The following is a 15,487-nucleotide window of genomic DNA, read 5'->3' on the forward strand; positions in this document are numbered from 1 at the left end:
TGATGAGCATGTGAAAAAACTGGAACCCTCTTACATTACTGGTGAAAACATAAAATGGTACCACCACTTTGAGAAACAATTTGGCAATTTCTTTAAAACATAAATTTACCATATGACCTAGAAATTCTACTTCTAGATATCTACCCAAGAGCAATAAAAATATGTCCACACAGACTTGTTTTCAAATATTTATAGCAACATTATCCAAATAGCCAAAAACAAACTAATTCTGATGTGCATCAATTGCAGAATGGATAAACAAAATGCATTATATCCATACAACATATTATAATTCAACAATAAATTGGAACCAACTATTAATCTATTCTATAATATGGATGAACCTCAAAAATATTATTCTAGTGAAAGAAGCCAAAAGCAAAAGATTACATATTACATAATTCCATTTATATAAAACATCCAGAAATGAAAATCTATAGAGATAGAAAGCAGATCAGTGTTTATCTGAGCTTGAGGTGAGAGTGGGGATTGACTGGATATGGGTAACAAAAGAACTTTGTGGGTGATGTAAATGTTCTAAAACTGATTTGTGCTGATAGTTGTGCAAATCCTTAAATTTACTAATTAATGCTGAATTATACACATAATGAGGTATTTGTATGGTTATGAAAACATACCTCAATTAAAAAAAAAGCTGTCAAATGCTTCTCTATCAGGGAAAAAACAATTGGCTTGAAACAGATCTTTGCTGTGGGAAGAATCATTTCAGTGGACAATTTAATTATGCAAATGTAAGGCTGGTAGGCATCCATTACCTTGGGGGAATGATTTAACAAAATCTTTTGAGGCTTCGTAAGGGCCATGCCTTCTCAATACTCTGTGGTAAACAGAGATAATTAAAGGAAAGAAGGTAAATAGATCTGCATTAAAAAATGAAACACGAATTCTGAAAGGGATTAACTCCTAGACTCCATCCTCTCTGAGGTTCAGAATTACAAAAATCTCTTTCATAGATTTTAGTGATAGGTCTGTGGCTCACAAGTAGGAATATACGCTTAAGGAGGCTTTATCAAAGAGGAAAGGATAATCTGGGTTGGTGATTCAGGCTGAAAAGTAGAGACATTGTAGGCTACAGAGGCCAGACAGGTAAAGCAACAGAAATAGTGAATGCTGGAGCAAATCAGATAGAGTCTATCTGATTAAACAGGAAAATTACTCAGTGCAATTCATTTTTTCTCATGAGAGAATAAGAGGCCACTGAAATCAGTTTCTCCAATGGTTCAAGCATATGAAAGTCCAGATATTTATATGAATTTCTTGATTTAAAATCATGGTATATTTTTATATAATGATATAAAATTCAACTATTTTTAAAAATATCATGAGAACTAAACAAAACATATCCGCAAATTGCATCTGGCTCACAGACCACTGGTTTGCTATCCCTGGACTAGATTTCAAGAAAGAAAGGCTAATTTTGGTACAGTGTGGGGATGGGCTGAAAGTACCTTCTCACACATCCAATTTGGCAAGGAAGCCAAGATGACTAAGCATATGAGTATAAATTAAGGAAATGAAATCCTTTGACATAACCTTTGAATGAACATAATACTGAAGAATGAATCATCCTGCCATTAAGAACCATTGAGGTCTCGGCAAGGACCAGCGGCATCACATCAACAAGATAAGATACATAAAATTTGTCGGGGCCACTTTTAAATCATGAAACAACGTAGCAGTGGTAAAATCAACAGCTGCTAAAAATGCTATCACTAGCTTTTATGTTCATGCTTGTAATCCCAGCACTTTAGGAGGCCAACACAGGAGACTGCTTGACCCCAGGAGAAAAGAACAGCCTGGACAACACAGCACGATCTCATTTCTACAAAAAATAAACTTAAAAAAAAATTACCCTAGCACAGTGGCATGCATCTATATTCCCAGCTATTTGGGAGGCTGAGGTGGGAGAATAGCTTGAGCTCAGGAGAACAAAGCTGCAGTGAGCCATGATCGCACCACTACTCTCCAGCCTGGACAACACAGCAAGACCCTGTCTCCAAATAATAAAAATAAAAATCCCCACCACTTTCTTCAACTAACTTTTGGACAGCAAATTAGTCTCCTTGGAATGAGTAAACTCCTAGGAGTATAGCAATACTTGAAGCAGCTGAATGAAGACTCTAAGAAAGGACCTCCTTGGAATTCTTGCTAATTTGAATAGATAAGTGTGTGGGTGATTAAACTGAATATTTAAAAGATGACAACTTATTTGTCTCTCAACTGAGCCATACTTGTTAAATAACAATAATGAAACACCAGAGCTGAAAGCAACCATGGTTTCAGGACATGAAAGTGATATTCAACCTCTCAGACATATATCATTCTTCCTGTTCAACTTATTACTTCTTTCTGAATGATATTTTATTTTCAAAGTTCTTTGTCTCTCAGATCATCTGCTATTACTCAGTGACCAATTTTTAAAAGTAGAAAAAGTTTTTGTTCAAGATTGCTTAGGCTATTAGGGTCTTTTGTGTTTCTACACAAGTTTTAGGATGGTTTTTCCTATTTTTGTGAAACTTGTCATTGAAACTTTGGAAGAGATGGCAGTTAATCTATAGATCGCTTTGGATACTAGGAGTATTTTAACAATATTAATTCTTCAGATCCACGAACATTAGATATCTCCATTCACTGTGTTTTCTTCACTTTTTCATAAATGTTTTACAGTTTTTAGTATACAAATCTTTCACTTCTTTGGTTAAATTTATTCCTACGCATTTTTTGTGATATTGTAAAAAGAACTGCTTTCTCGATTTCTTTTTTCCAAAGTTCATTGTTAGTATGTAGAAACACTATTGATTTATGTATTTTAACTTTGTATCCTGCATCTTTATTGAATTTGTTAGTTTTAGCAGTTTTTTTTGGTATAGTCTTCAGGGTCTTTAATATATAAGATAATATCATGTGCACATATAAAAGATTTTACTTCTTCCTTTCCAATTTAGATGCTATTTATTTATTTATTTATTGCCTAAATGCTCTGCATAGGACTTCCAGTATTATACTGAGTAGAAGTTATAACAGTGGGCTTCCTTTCCCTTGTTCATGATCTTACAGGAAAAGCTTTCATCTTTTCACCACTATTAAGATGTTAGCTGTGGGCTTATCCTATGTAGCCTTTATTATGTGGAAGCACAGAATTTCCTTAACTAAAAAGTTTCCAATCATAAAAGAATGTTTAAGTTTCTCAAATGCTTTCTCTGACTCTACTGATATGATTATATATAACTTTTACCCTTCATTCTGTTAATAGTGTATCACATATGTTGATTTTGCATATGTTGAACCAACTTCGATTGTGGTGTATCATCCTTTAATGTGATGTTGAATTTAATTTGCTAGTATTTTGTTGAGAATTTTTGCATCTATGTTCATCAGGGATATTGGCCTATAATTTTCTTTTGCAGTGTCCTTGTCTGGCTTTGGTATCAGAGCAATGCTGCCCTGGTAAATGAGCTTGGAAGTATTCCCCCTTCTTCGGTTATTTTGGGAGAGTTTCAGAAGGACTGGCATTAATTGTTTCTTAAATGATAGAAATTCACCAGTACTGCTAGGTTTTATTTTGTTGGGGGTTTTTTCGATTACTGATTCAAAGTCTTCATATTCCTTAATGGTTTGTTCATTGCATCAAACTAAAAGCTTTTGTGCAAAAAGAAAACAATCAACAGAGTGAAGAGACAACCTATACAATGAGAGAAAATACTTGCAAACCACACATCTAATAAGGAGTTAATATTCAAAATAGTAAGCAACTCAAACAATTCAGTAGCAAGAAAACAAATACCCAATTTAAAAAATGGGCAGGTGACTTGAATAGGCACTTCTCAAAAGCAGACATAAAAATGGTCAATGGGTATATGAAAAATACTCAACATCACTAATCATGAGGGTAATGAAAATTAAAACCACAATGAGCTATTACCTCACATCTGTTAGAATGGCTATTATAAAAAAGATAAAAGATAATAGGCATTGGTTAAGACGTGGAGAAAAGAGAACGCTTGCACACTGTGGGTGAGAATATACATTAGTACAGCCATTATAGAAAATGATATGAATGATCCTCAAAAAATTAAAAATGAACTATCATATATCCAGCAATCTTCTAAGTATGTTATCAAAAGGAAGAAATCAGCATGTCTAAGAGATATCTGTACTCCCATGTTCATTACAGCATTATTCACAAGATATGGCATCCACGTATGGTATTCTACGCAGTGGAATACACTATCAACCTCAAGAAAGAAGGAAATTCTTTCATTTGTGATAACATGAATGAACCTGGAGGACATTATATTAAGTGAAATAAGGCAGACACAGAAAGACAAATACTGTGTAACCTCACACATGTGGAATCTAAAAACATCAAAATCACAGAAGTGGAGAATAGAAAGATGGTTGTCAGGGGCTGAAGGATGGGAGGGTTCAGGGAAGGAAGATTTAGGAGATGTTGGCTAAAGGGTACAAAATTTCAGTTGGACATAATGAATAAGTCCTGGAGATTCATCATATAGCATGGTAACTGCGGTTAATAATAATGCATTAATACAGGCACACCCCTCATTTTATTGCGTGTTGCTTTATTGCACTCAGCAGATATTGCACTTTTTACACATTGAGGATTGGGGCAACCTTGTGTCAAGCAAATCTATTGGTGCCACTTTTCTTACAGCATGTTCTCACTTCATGTCTGTGTGTCACATTTTAATAATTCTCACAAGATTTCCTTTTTCATTATTATGATATCTGTTATGGTAATCTGTGTTCAGATGTTACTATTTTAACTGTTTTAGGGCACCACAAACTGCACCCATATAAAATGGTGAATTTAATTGAAAAGGGATGTGTGTGCTCTGAAGTCGTTCCACTCACCAGCTGGTCCCCCATTTCTCTCCCTCTCCTTGGGCCCTCCTATTCCCTGAGACACAGCAATACTGAAATTACGCCGATTAATAACCTTACAATGGCCTCTTAGTGTTCAGATGAAAGGAAGAATTGCACATCTCTCACTTCAAATCAAAAGCTAGAAATGATTAAGCTTAGTAAGGATGGTATGTTGAAAGCTGAGACAGGCCAAAGGCTAGGCCTCTTGCACCAAAAAGCCAAGCTAAGAATGCAAAAGAAAAAAGTTCTTGAAGGAAACTAAAAGTGCTGCTCCAGTGAACACACTAATGATAAGAAGGCAAAACAGCCTTATTGTTGATTTAGAGAAAGTTGTGTGGTCTGGAAAGATTAAACCAGTAAGTATTTCCTTAAGCCAAAGCCTAATTAAGAACAAGGTCTTGACGCTCTTCAATTCTATAAAGGCTAAGAGTGGTGAGAAAGCTGTAGAAGTCTGAAGCTAGCAGAGGTTGCTTCATGAGGTTTAAAGGAAAGAAGCCCTTTCTATAACATAAAAGTACAAGGTGAAGCAGCAAGTGCTAATGAAGATGCTGCACCAGGTTATCCAGAAGATCTAGTTAAAATAATTGATGAAGGTGGCTAGACTAAACAACAGATTTTCAATGCAGACTTAACAGTGTTCTATTGGAAGAAGATGCCATCTAGAACTTTCCTATCTAGAGAGAAGGCAATGCCTGGCGTCAAAGCTTCAAAGGACAGGCTGTCACTCGCTAGGGGCTAATACATCCGGTGACTTCAAATTGAAGCCAATATTCATTTACCATTCAGAAACTCTTAGTGCCCTCAAGAACTATGCTAAATCTACTATACCTGTACTCTATAAATGGAATGTGAAAGGCTAGATGACAGCATATCTGTTTGCAGCATCGTTTATTATTTTAAGCCCACCATTGGGAACCACTCAGAAAAAGATTCCTTTTAAAATATTAGTGCTAACTGACAATGCACCTGATCACCCAAGAGCTCTGATGGAGATGTACAAGGAGATGAAAGTTGTTTTCATGCCCGATAACACAATAACCATTCTGCAGCCATGGATCAAGAAGTAATTGTGACTTTCAGGTCTTACTATTTAAGAAATATATTTTATAAGGCTATAGGTGTCACAGACAGTGATTTCTCTGATGGATCTGGGCAAAGCAAATTGAAAACCTGAAAAGGAGTCACCATTCCAGATGCCATTAAGAACATTGTGATTTATGGGAGGAGGTGAGAATATCAACCATAACAGGAGTTCGGAAGAAGTTGTTTCCAACTCTCATAGATGAGTTTGAGTAGTTTAAAATTTCAGTGGAGAAAGTCACTGCAGATGTGGTAGCAATTATAAGATAACTAGATTTAAAAGTGGAGCCTGGAGATGTGATTGCAATGCTGCAATCTCATGATAAAACTATAATAGGTGAGGAGTTGCTTCTTGCAGATAAGCAAATAAAGTAGTTTCTTGAAATGGAATCTATTTCTGGTAAAGATGCTGTGAAGATTCCTGAAATGACACCTGAGAATTTAGAATATTATATCAACTTCATTGGTAAAGCAGTAACATAGTTTGAGAGAACTGACCCCAATTTTAAAAGAAGTTCTACTGTGGGAAAAATGCTACCAAAAACATCACATGCTACAGAGAAGTATTTCATGAAAAGAAGAGTCAGTCAAGTGTGTCACTTCATTGTTGTCTTATTTTAAGAAATTGCCACTGCCATCCCAACCTTCAGCGACCAATACCTTGATCAATCAGCAGCCAAACATCAAGGCAAGACCCTCTGCCAGCAAAAAAATTAGGAATCGCTGAAAGCTGAGATGATCTTTAGCATTTTTTCAGCAATAAAGTAATTTCAAATTAAGATATGTACTTTAAAAAAGATATAATGTTATTGCACACTGAATAGACTATAAACATAATTTAAATGCACTGGGAAACCAAAAAGTGCGTGTGACTTGCTTTACTGTGACTTTAGCTGTATTGTGGTGGTCTGGAATTGGACCTGCAGTATCTCTGAGGTATGACTATACATGAAAATTGCTAAGAGATCCAATCTTGAATTTTTTGCCATGAAAAAGTAACTATGTGAGGTGGATATTCATTTGTTTTAGTTGTTTCACAATGTATACTTATATTGAATCATCATGTACATTATAAATATAAGCAATTTTATTTGTCAAGTATACCTTAATAAAGCTGAGGGGGAGGGAGGAAGAAATAAAACTTTCCAGTGTCAACTTACAAAGAATGGAGCTAAATTCTGAAATTCATATTTTCCACATTCAGATTTTTGTTATGGACTGGTCTATTTTGGCATTACTATAAAGAAATACCTGAGGCAGAATAATTTATAGAGATTTATTTTGGCTCATGGTTCTGCAGATTGTAGACGAAGCATACTGCCAACATCTGCTTCTGATGAGGGCCTCAGGAAGCTTTCAATGATGGCAGAAGGCGAAGAGGGAGCAGGTGTGTCACAGGCCAAGAGAGGGAGCAAGACAGAGGGGGAGGTGCCATGTTTGTTTTAAAAAACAACCAGTTATTGCATGAATTAATAAAGCAAGAATCAGCTCATTACCCATTGGGAGGACACCAAGCCATTCATGAGGGATCCTCCCCCATGACCCAAACACCTCCCATTAGGCCCCGCCTCCATTACTGGGGATCACATTTCAACATGAGATTTGGAGGGGACAAACATATAATGTTCTTACCATGACCCTGGTAGTTGTAACAGAAGGAAGTATAATGGGCCATTATATTTTTAATTTTTTAAAATATCAATACATTGTTTTTGAGAATAAATTTTACAATGTTAAATGTGTTTTCATTATTTTATTTTATTTTATTTTATTTTTGAGATGGAGTCTCACTCTGTCACCCAGGCTGGAGTGCAGTGGTGCAATCTTGCCCCACTGCAACCTCTGCTTCCTGGGTTCTAGTGATTCCCCTGCCTCAGTCTCCTAAGTAGCTGGTATTACAGGTGTGCACCACCACCCCTGGCTAATTTTTGCATTTTAATAGAGACAAGGTTTCACCATGTTGGCCAGGCTGTTGCTGATCTCCTGACCTCAAGTGATAGGCCCACCTCAGCCTCCCAAAGTGCTGGGATTACAGGCATGAGCCACCACATCCGGCCTTAAATTTGTTTTTAAAAATATAATTAAGGATAGTAGCTATATAATTATTTTCATGCATTCTCAAGTGCTATAATCTATGAAAAAATAATTACTATAGTAATTAACTCCAAAAGAATATGCAGGTTTACCTGGAATTGGATTAATTTAATGCAAAAGCCTTAAAATGGTCATAACTTCTTCAAATTAATCCTATAAAATATAAAAATAATCCTAAATATGTACAAAGATTTAGTTATAAAGATGTTTATCATGGCATTTTTTAATGTAATCGCAAAACATTAAAAACAGCCTAGATGGCTAATGATTGGTTAAATAAATTATGGTATATACTTATGATTTAATATAAAATAGTATTGTAGAACAACTCTTTGTAAAGAAAAATGAAAAATGTTACCAAACACTATGTATTGAAAGAGCCAAATTTTGGAGCTGGGTTGGGTGCGGTGGCTCAGGCCTGTATTCCCAGCACTTTGGGAGGCCAAGGCAGGCAGATCACTTGAACTCAGAAGTTCAAGATCAGCCTGGGCAACATGTTGAAACCCCATCTCTACCAAAAATACAAAAAGTTAGCCAGGTATGGTGACACGTGCCTGTAGTCCCAGCTACTCGAGAGATTGAGGTGGGAGGATCGCTTGAGCCTGGAGGCAGAGGCTGCAGTGAGTCGAGATCCCACCATTGCACTCCAGCCTGGGTGACACAGTAAGACTCTGTTTTAAGAAAAAAAATTGGAGCTGGTAGAAATTTGTGTGTCTATACACAAAATAGAGTATATATACAAAAATGATAACAGTCATTACCTTTTGGCAGAATTGTTTTTTTTTTTACCTTTTTCTTTGCTTTTTTCCTATAGTTTCAAAATTTTCTCCAGTGAAGATATACATTTGGAAATCATATTAAAATGTTATTAGGGAAAAAGTGCTTCTCACACCTTAATGTGCATATAAATCAGCCGGAAATCTTTTTAAAATGCTGATTCTGACTAAGTAGGTCTAGGTGGGACCTGGGATTCTTCCTCCTAACAAGCTACCAGGAGATGCTAATAATGCTGGACAGGGACCACACTTTGAGTAGCAAGCTCTCTTCTAACTCTGTCATATGGCTATTTTTGCAAAGCACAGGCAAGTAAAAGCTTCTTGTTATGTTAGTACAGTTGATATAGTACTTGCATTGCTATACATGCAAGTACTATATCATGCCCATGCTATATATGCCCATGGAATCATTTCCTGATTTCAACATCATTTAATATTCCAACTACTTTAGTTTTAGTATAAAGTCTGCTTGTTATTTAAATTTTTATTAAAAATTATGATAAAAATACACAGGTAACACTGAAAATTGGTATTTACTAGAGCCAGGTCAGCACTTCACTGCTTTTGATTAATGGCCACGGGCTTTTAAAATAAATTAAAATAAATTGCAAAGATCACAGTAGAACAAATTAGTAAGAAGCTCGTTTGTGTAATACTGCAGTGATGTTTAATGTTAATTTAACAAATAATTCAAGATTTATTGAAAATTGTGCTAGTAATACTGAAATAAACTGACAAGTTATTTGCCTTCAAGGAGTTCAAAATCAAATATAAGAGATAGATACATAAGGATTAATAGTAATACATTTTAAATACTATAAATAAACTACAATAAAAGTTAAGTATAAGATGATATAAGAACATAAGGAAGAGTATAGACTCTAATGAGGATGAAAGATAGATGAATAGGATGCATTGGTGGTTTTGTTACAGAGATGATACCTGAGAGGACGCCTAAAGTATGGGCAAATCTCACCACTGGTAGATGTGAAGAAAGAGAATTCCAGACAGAAGCAGCATCTTGAACAAGCACTGTTGTAAAAGGAATCCATTATCTGACTATTCATTGCCATGTTGACTGTCATGTTAAAAGCGTTAATTCTAATTAAATGCCCAGCAAAAACGGAAGATGTACAGTAGCTATACACATTTCCCTGTAGTAAAGTAAGTTAACTTATCCTGTATTATGCTAGTTAAAATCTTTAGGCTCTTTTAACAAATGTTGCATTATATTATTTTCTGCTTTAAAAAACTGCATTGGCTGCCCACTAATTTCACATAGTACAACATTCTGGATGTCTAATAGAAAACTTTTAAAGATTAAATCCAAAAACTAATTTTCTAGACTATATCTTACTAAACCTTTTAAGTAAGTTCTAAATGTTCATATTTTCACATATTTGTGTATGTTATTTTCTTAAAATAACCTTCTTCTCTAGGTCTCAAAATTCTATTACTTCTTTAATATTTTTGAAGGCCCCCATTTTCTCTTTAGTAACTTTTTTCTTACACTTAGCTTCCACAGTAAGCTTAGACATTTTAAAGCAACTATTTCATTATGCCTTGAATATTATATTATGTTTGCTTTTCCTACTCTTCCTTATGAGGGTAAGAACTAGATCTTATTTTTCCTAGAACCTTGCTTACTTACTATGATATAGTAAATACTCAAAAGAGTTTTACCAAATGAGTAGAAATTGACTATTATCAAGAAGCTTATGGAATAGTTTCAAGTGGAAAAAGCTGATAAAAAGACAAGGTGGAAAGTCTTTTACCTGAGAAGTTAAAATGATACAGATTCAATGGGCTAACAAATAGGAGGTAAACTGAGAGACTGTATAAAATTTGCAAAGGTAAAACTGACTAAAGTGGTCTACTGTAATCACTTTATAATTTTGCTTGAGGACATCCATAATCAAAATTGCTCATGTGTTTAATATCATATTTAAATCTAAGATTTACTCATATGGATTTGTATTTACAAGAGAAATAGCCTGTCAATTCACATAGGAAAAGAGAAAGAAAAAGTATTTGATGGTATTGACCTATTTGCTTCTTATAATACTGCAGTTAGATCTTCATTAAGTCAGCATTGTATAACTCTACACATTTATGATCGAAGGAAGATTAAAAAGCTAACCATAATAAATTTGTTAGAAAGACAACTTAATGCATGTCAATGCTTTCACTCATTCTGAGTTGGAACAAAAAGCAGAATTCCTCCATGCTTTTCTTTGAACTTCATGTATTTATATGTGCATGCAATTAGCGCTTATATATTTATTTAATCAAACAGGAATTTCTGTTACTTAGTTTAATAGCAAAAGATGAAACACCTGGAGACCACTATGTGACTTTTGTTCTGTGTTTCTTCCTATATATAATGTCACTGGACAAGAAAGAAACTTGGATTAAAGCTTGTTGCATTTCATGTCTCCTAAATCGGTAACTGATCTTTATATAATGGCTTATGAATTTTTTTGTAAATTGATGTAGTTTCTATGCTTAGTTTATTTCATTATAAAAACACTTTAGGAACAAACATATTCAGTGTTTATCATCAGGAGATATTACATTCCCTTGTCAAACAAGTCATGCAAGTAAACTGCTTTAAGTAGCTTTGAAGAATGTGGTTCATATATAACTTTGCACAGTCAGAACTCCTTCTATAACTTATTCATCAAATAAATAAAAATTGTGTTGTCACCACCAAAATAAACCTTGGAATTCTGAAATGATCGGATTCCTCTATTTCAGCTCTATCAGTGTTTTCTCCTCTACAACAACACATTTCATAATAGGAAATTATAGCTTTATGCTACCATACTCATCCTTACATATAAAATTATTATCTCTATTATGGTATTTGGGGATATAAAAAGGAAAGTCAAGTAGAGGAATACTTAATTAATGAACATTCAGTTACTCTTTAAACTGAATCATCCATATTATTTGCAGCACTATGTGGTTTCTTACATCATGCATATTATTTGCAGCACTACGTGGTTTGTTCCTAATTTTATTTGTGTACAATGATCCTATTTGACTTCACACAAAAAAACAAAAAAACAGAAGTTTATCCAATAGAAATCATGGCTCATGATACTATTTTTCATTACTAGATTTTAAAATATGTTTTAGAAAGCATCACAGGCCCCATACATTTAAAAAGTGGTGAACGTCTAGTTCAAACATAACTTTTAATTATTAAAAACCTCTAACATTCATTTATTTGAGACACTTTTACTAAACACCCAGTATATGAGGAGCAGGTATTAATCAAACAGAAATTAATTAAATTGTCTTCATTCCTCATTTAACTTTAAATTAAAAGATATTTGAAACGCATAAAAATAATTTCCAAAAGGATTTAGGAGACTGCAATTTAAAAGAATAGGGAGAAGACAACAATTAACAAGCTTTTGTTACATAGTAAAGTTTAATAATATACCAGTATTTCAATATTCAACAGTTCATTAACTTGAAGATATATATTCATATTCCTCATCTATCAACTTGCTATACAGTAAAGACTATAAATAACCCAAAACCTTTTAAGTGGAAAAAAGGCAGAAATATATGTTTTCCTCAATTTCCCAAAAATAGTTTGAAGAATGTAAAAAAATTTCTGATTCAGTAAAAAATTAATTCAAATAAGCTTCTATAACACTGTCAAGGTGCTGTATAAACCTAGGAGTAAATTCTGTAAGCCATTCTTGATTTTGCTGTTGTTGTTAAACTGAGTTTTCTTCCTTAACTGCTACCAAATACATAAACAGAAAGAGTCAAACCCTAGTGCTATTTGATGATCAAACAAACACACAAAAGAGGGCAAAAGTTTCAAGGGTAATTCTATTGTTCCTCTAATTGGAGTCACAGAAATATCTTGAGGAGGGTCCAAGGTGAGATGTAGAATGGCGGCACTAGTATTGTTTATATGTGCAATTTATCTTTTAGAGTGTATGGCACCAAAAATGGTTCCACAGCACCATTTTAGCAAAGTTGTAAGTCCAAACATTTTAACATGCCTAGAAAGAATGTGATTCATGCATAACCAAGATTTCCCTGCATTTGAGTCATATGTATAAATAGCATAAAATATAATTATAAAGTTTTTGATATCCATAAATGTTATAAGTGTAAGAATTTAGATAGAATAATTATAGTTTTATTTTAGAAATTCCTGTTTGTAAAACTGAAATAACTTTCACACATACATTTAAAAATAAAAACATAGCAAACACAATAGAAATGTAATTATAAATTCAAGAGTCTTGTTGCCCCTTTCAAAGTTTAAAGCTTATAAATACAAGACATTTTAAGAAGTAAACAGATGGTTGTTTCTAAAATTTACTTCATTTTAATGTAAGAACAACAAAAAAAAGTACATTAGAAATGATGTAAGAATTTTATAGAAAACTTTGTCACTGATATTGAACTTAAATAGTCAAAAATAAAACCACATGATGAAAGCTGAATGATTCAGCTCAACTTATAATCAAGTTTTTATGGAACTCTTTCAACTTCATCTTGCAAAATGTCCTTGTGAAAATCAGAAAACGACAAACAAAAGAGGGTTCTTTACATTTGATTGTAAAACTCCAATTACCATTTTAGTTGCTAGTTATAATGTATCATTTAAAAAACAAAACTTACTTGATCTGTCCCATAAGGCAGTATGTTCAGAGAAATGAAGGCTGTCATTTTCCAGAGCTGTTTTCTGATCATGTGCAGTACCTTTAGAGTGCCTATGAAATAACCGGCTAGCAAAACCTTCCAATTTCTGAAGAGCTGTAGTTGTACCTGTATACTGGTTACAAGGTGGTTCTCTATAAGCTGCCATTCATGTGCACTTTACTTAATGTAACTGCAAATGTTTCCAGAAGGAGCTCACAACTTCTTACACAGAAGCTAAGAGCTATGCATGTGTCAAACTTCCTGTTTGCAGGGTATTCAAACCACTACTGCTGTTCTGTTTCCTGTTAATATAAAACAGCACATTACTGAGCTTTTCTTAGCAACACTTTTCAGCTAGAGATGAGGATTTTAAAAACTTGCAATACCTCCTTAAAAGGCTTTATGTTTGGTGTTTTAATATTAATATATAGGCTAATGAGAACATTAAATATAAAGCTTTATAAATACAGTAGGCTGAACATTTTTTAAATAAAAGAAAACTAGTTAAACATGTATGACAAGTCTATGCAAACAATTGAAGGCCAAGCCGTCCTCCAAATACAACATGCTAAAGACAGGTTGTATTTTTTCTAGGAAATCAACTAATATACAGATTTTATGAATCCTTATAAGCAGCTAACTTTTCATTAAAAAACCTAGTATGATATGGGTATGACAAAACTCTTGCAAAACAAATTTATCACACATATAAATAAAACAATCTGAAATAGCACTTTAAAAAAATGGAATGTTTCTAATTCATTGATTTAGGCCTAATACATACAGGAACTACAGACACTTAGTATGTCAGTACTGGTTATCAAACTTATAGTCTGATGACATATGTCTATTACCAGGGGTGTATTTTAAAACATTCTAAAATTTGAAAAGAAAAAACAAAATACAAGATTTAAATTATATAAAATCCACCACAGCAAGAAATTTCAATTGAGATAAAAAAGTTCCTTCTAGTTGGCTGAGACATGTTAATTTTAAAATCTTACCACTGAAGACTACTACTTACCTAAACCCCTGATTTAGTGATCTCACTTAGAAACATCTTTTTTATTTTTTAACAGAGTTTCACTCTGTTCCCCAGATTGGAGTGCAGTGGTGCGACCTCTGCTCACTGCGACCTCCACTCCTGGGTTCAAGCAATTCTCACCCCTCAGCCACCCGAGTAGCTGGGATTATAGGCGCGCGCCACCATGCCCAGCTAATTTTTGTGTTTTCAGTAGAGATGGGGTTTCTCCATGTTGGCCAGGCCAGGAGTTGTCTGGCCTGTGATACGCCCGCTTTGGCCTCCCAAAGTGCTGTGATTACAAGCATGAGCCACCTGGCCTGGCCAAAACATCTCCTTTGATTAAAATTAAATAAAATTTGCCTTGTCGATTTTCAGGAAAGAAAGTAACCTGTGGCATTTAACAAAAAATTTGAGTACTTGTTTTTTGACCCTAAAGGATAAGAAATTTCTGTGGTTCTCTTTGGAAGCAGAGGGGAGGGGAGGGAAGGGAAGGAAAGAAAAAAATAAAAAGATCTATCAAAACAATCTATCTAAAAAAATTTTAGTTCAGATTTACTGCCAACTGTTTGACAAACATAAAAAATAGAAACAATAGTGACAAGTAAAATAAATAGGCACAATAATGTAATCAAATTAGGACTACATACAAGGCCAATAAGAAAACACTGACTAATGAATTTTGCCATGTTAACAGCTCCTTTGTGTTGTGCAATGGAATTTATATCAATCTAAACAAATATGTAACAGTATCTATAAGATAAACTTCAATTTGTAGATTTATGTATATTATGTGTGAATAACAGTTAACAAAACACTGACCAATGATTTTTGCCATGTAATAGCTAATTTGTGTATACTTAGTGTAATAAAATTTATATCAATCTAAACAAATATGCAACAGCATCTCTATGACAAACTTCTTAAATTTGTA

At 33.9% G+C, this 15,487-nt stretch overlaps 1 protein-coding gene across 2 annotated transcripts in view; it reads right to left on the reverse strand.

Annotated features, from left to right (window-relative positions):
• Positions 1-13,806, reverse strand: part of PRKACB (protein kinase, cAMP-dependent, catalytic, beta) — a 93,992-nt gene extending 80,186 nt beyond the window's left edge. For both annotated transcript variants that reach the window (XM_011956132.1, XM_011956140.1), the window contains exon 1: positions 13,512-13,806. In XM_011956132.1, the coding sequence (XP_011811522.1) occupies positions 13,512-13,698 (187 nt within the window). In that variant the 5' untranslated portion in view covers positions 13,699-13,806. The remainder of the gene's footprint in view (positions 1-13,511) is intronic.
• Positions 13,807-15,487: the final 1,681 nt, after the last annotated feature.

Source organism: Colobus angolensis, unplaced genomic scaffold, assembly GCF_000951035.1.
Source record: "Colobus angolensis palliatus isolate OR3802 unplaced genomic scaffold, Cang.pa_1.0 Scaffold41, whole genome shotgun sequence".
Taxonomy (NCBI): Eukaryota; Metazoa; Chordata; class Mammalia; order Primates; family Cercopithecidae; genus Colobus; species Colobus angolensis.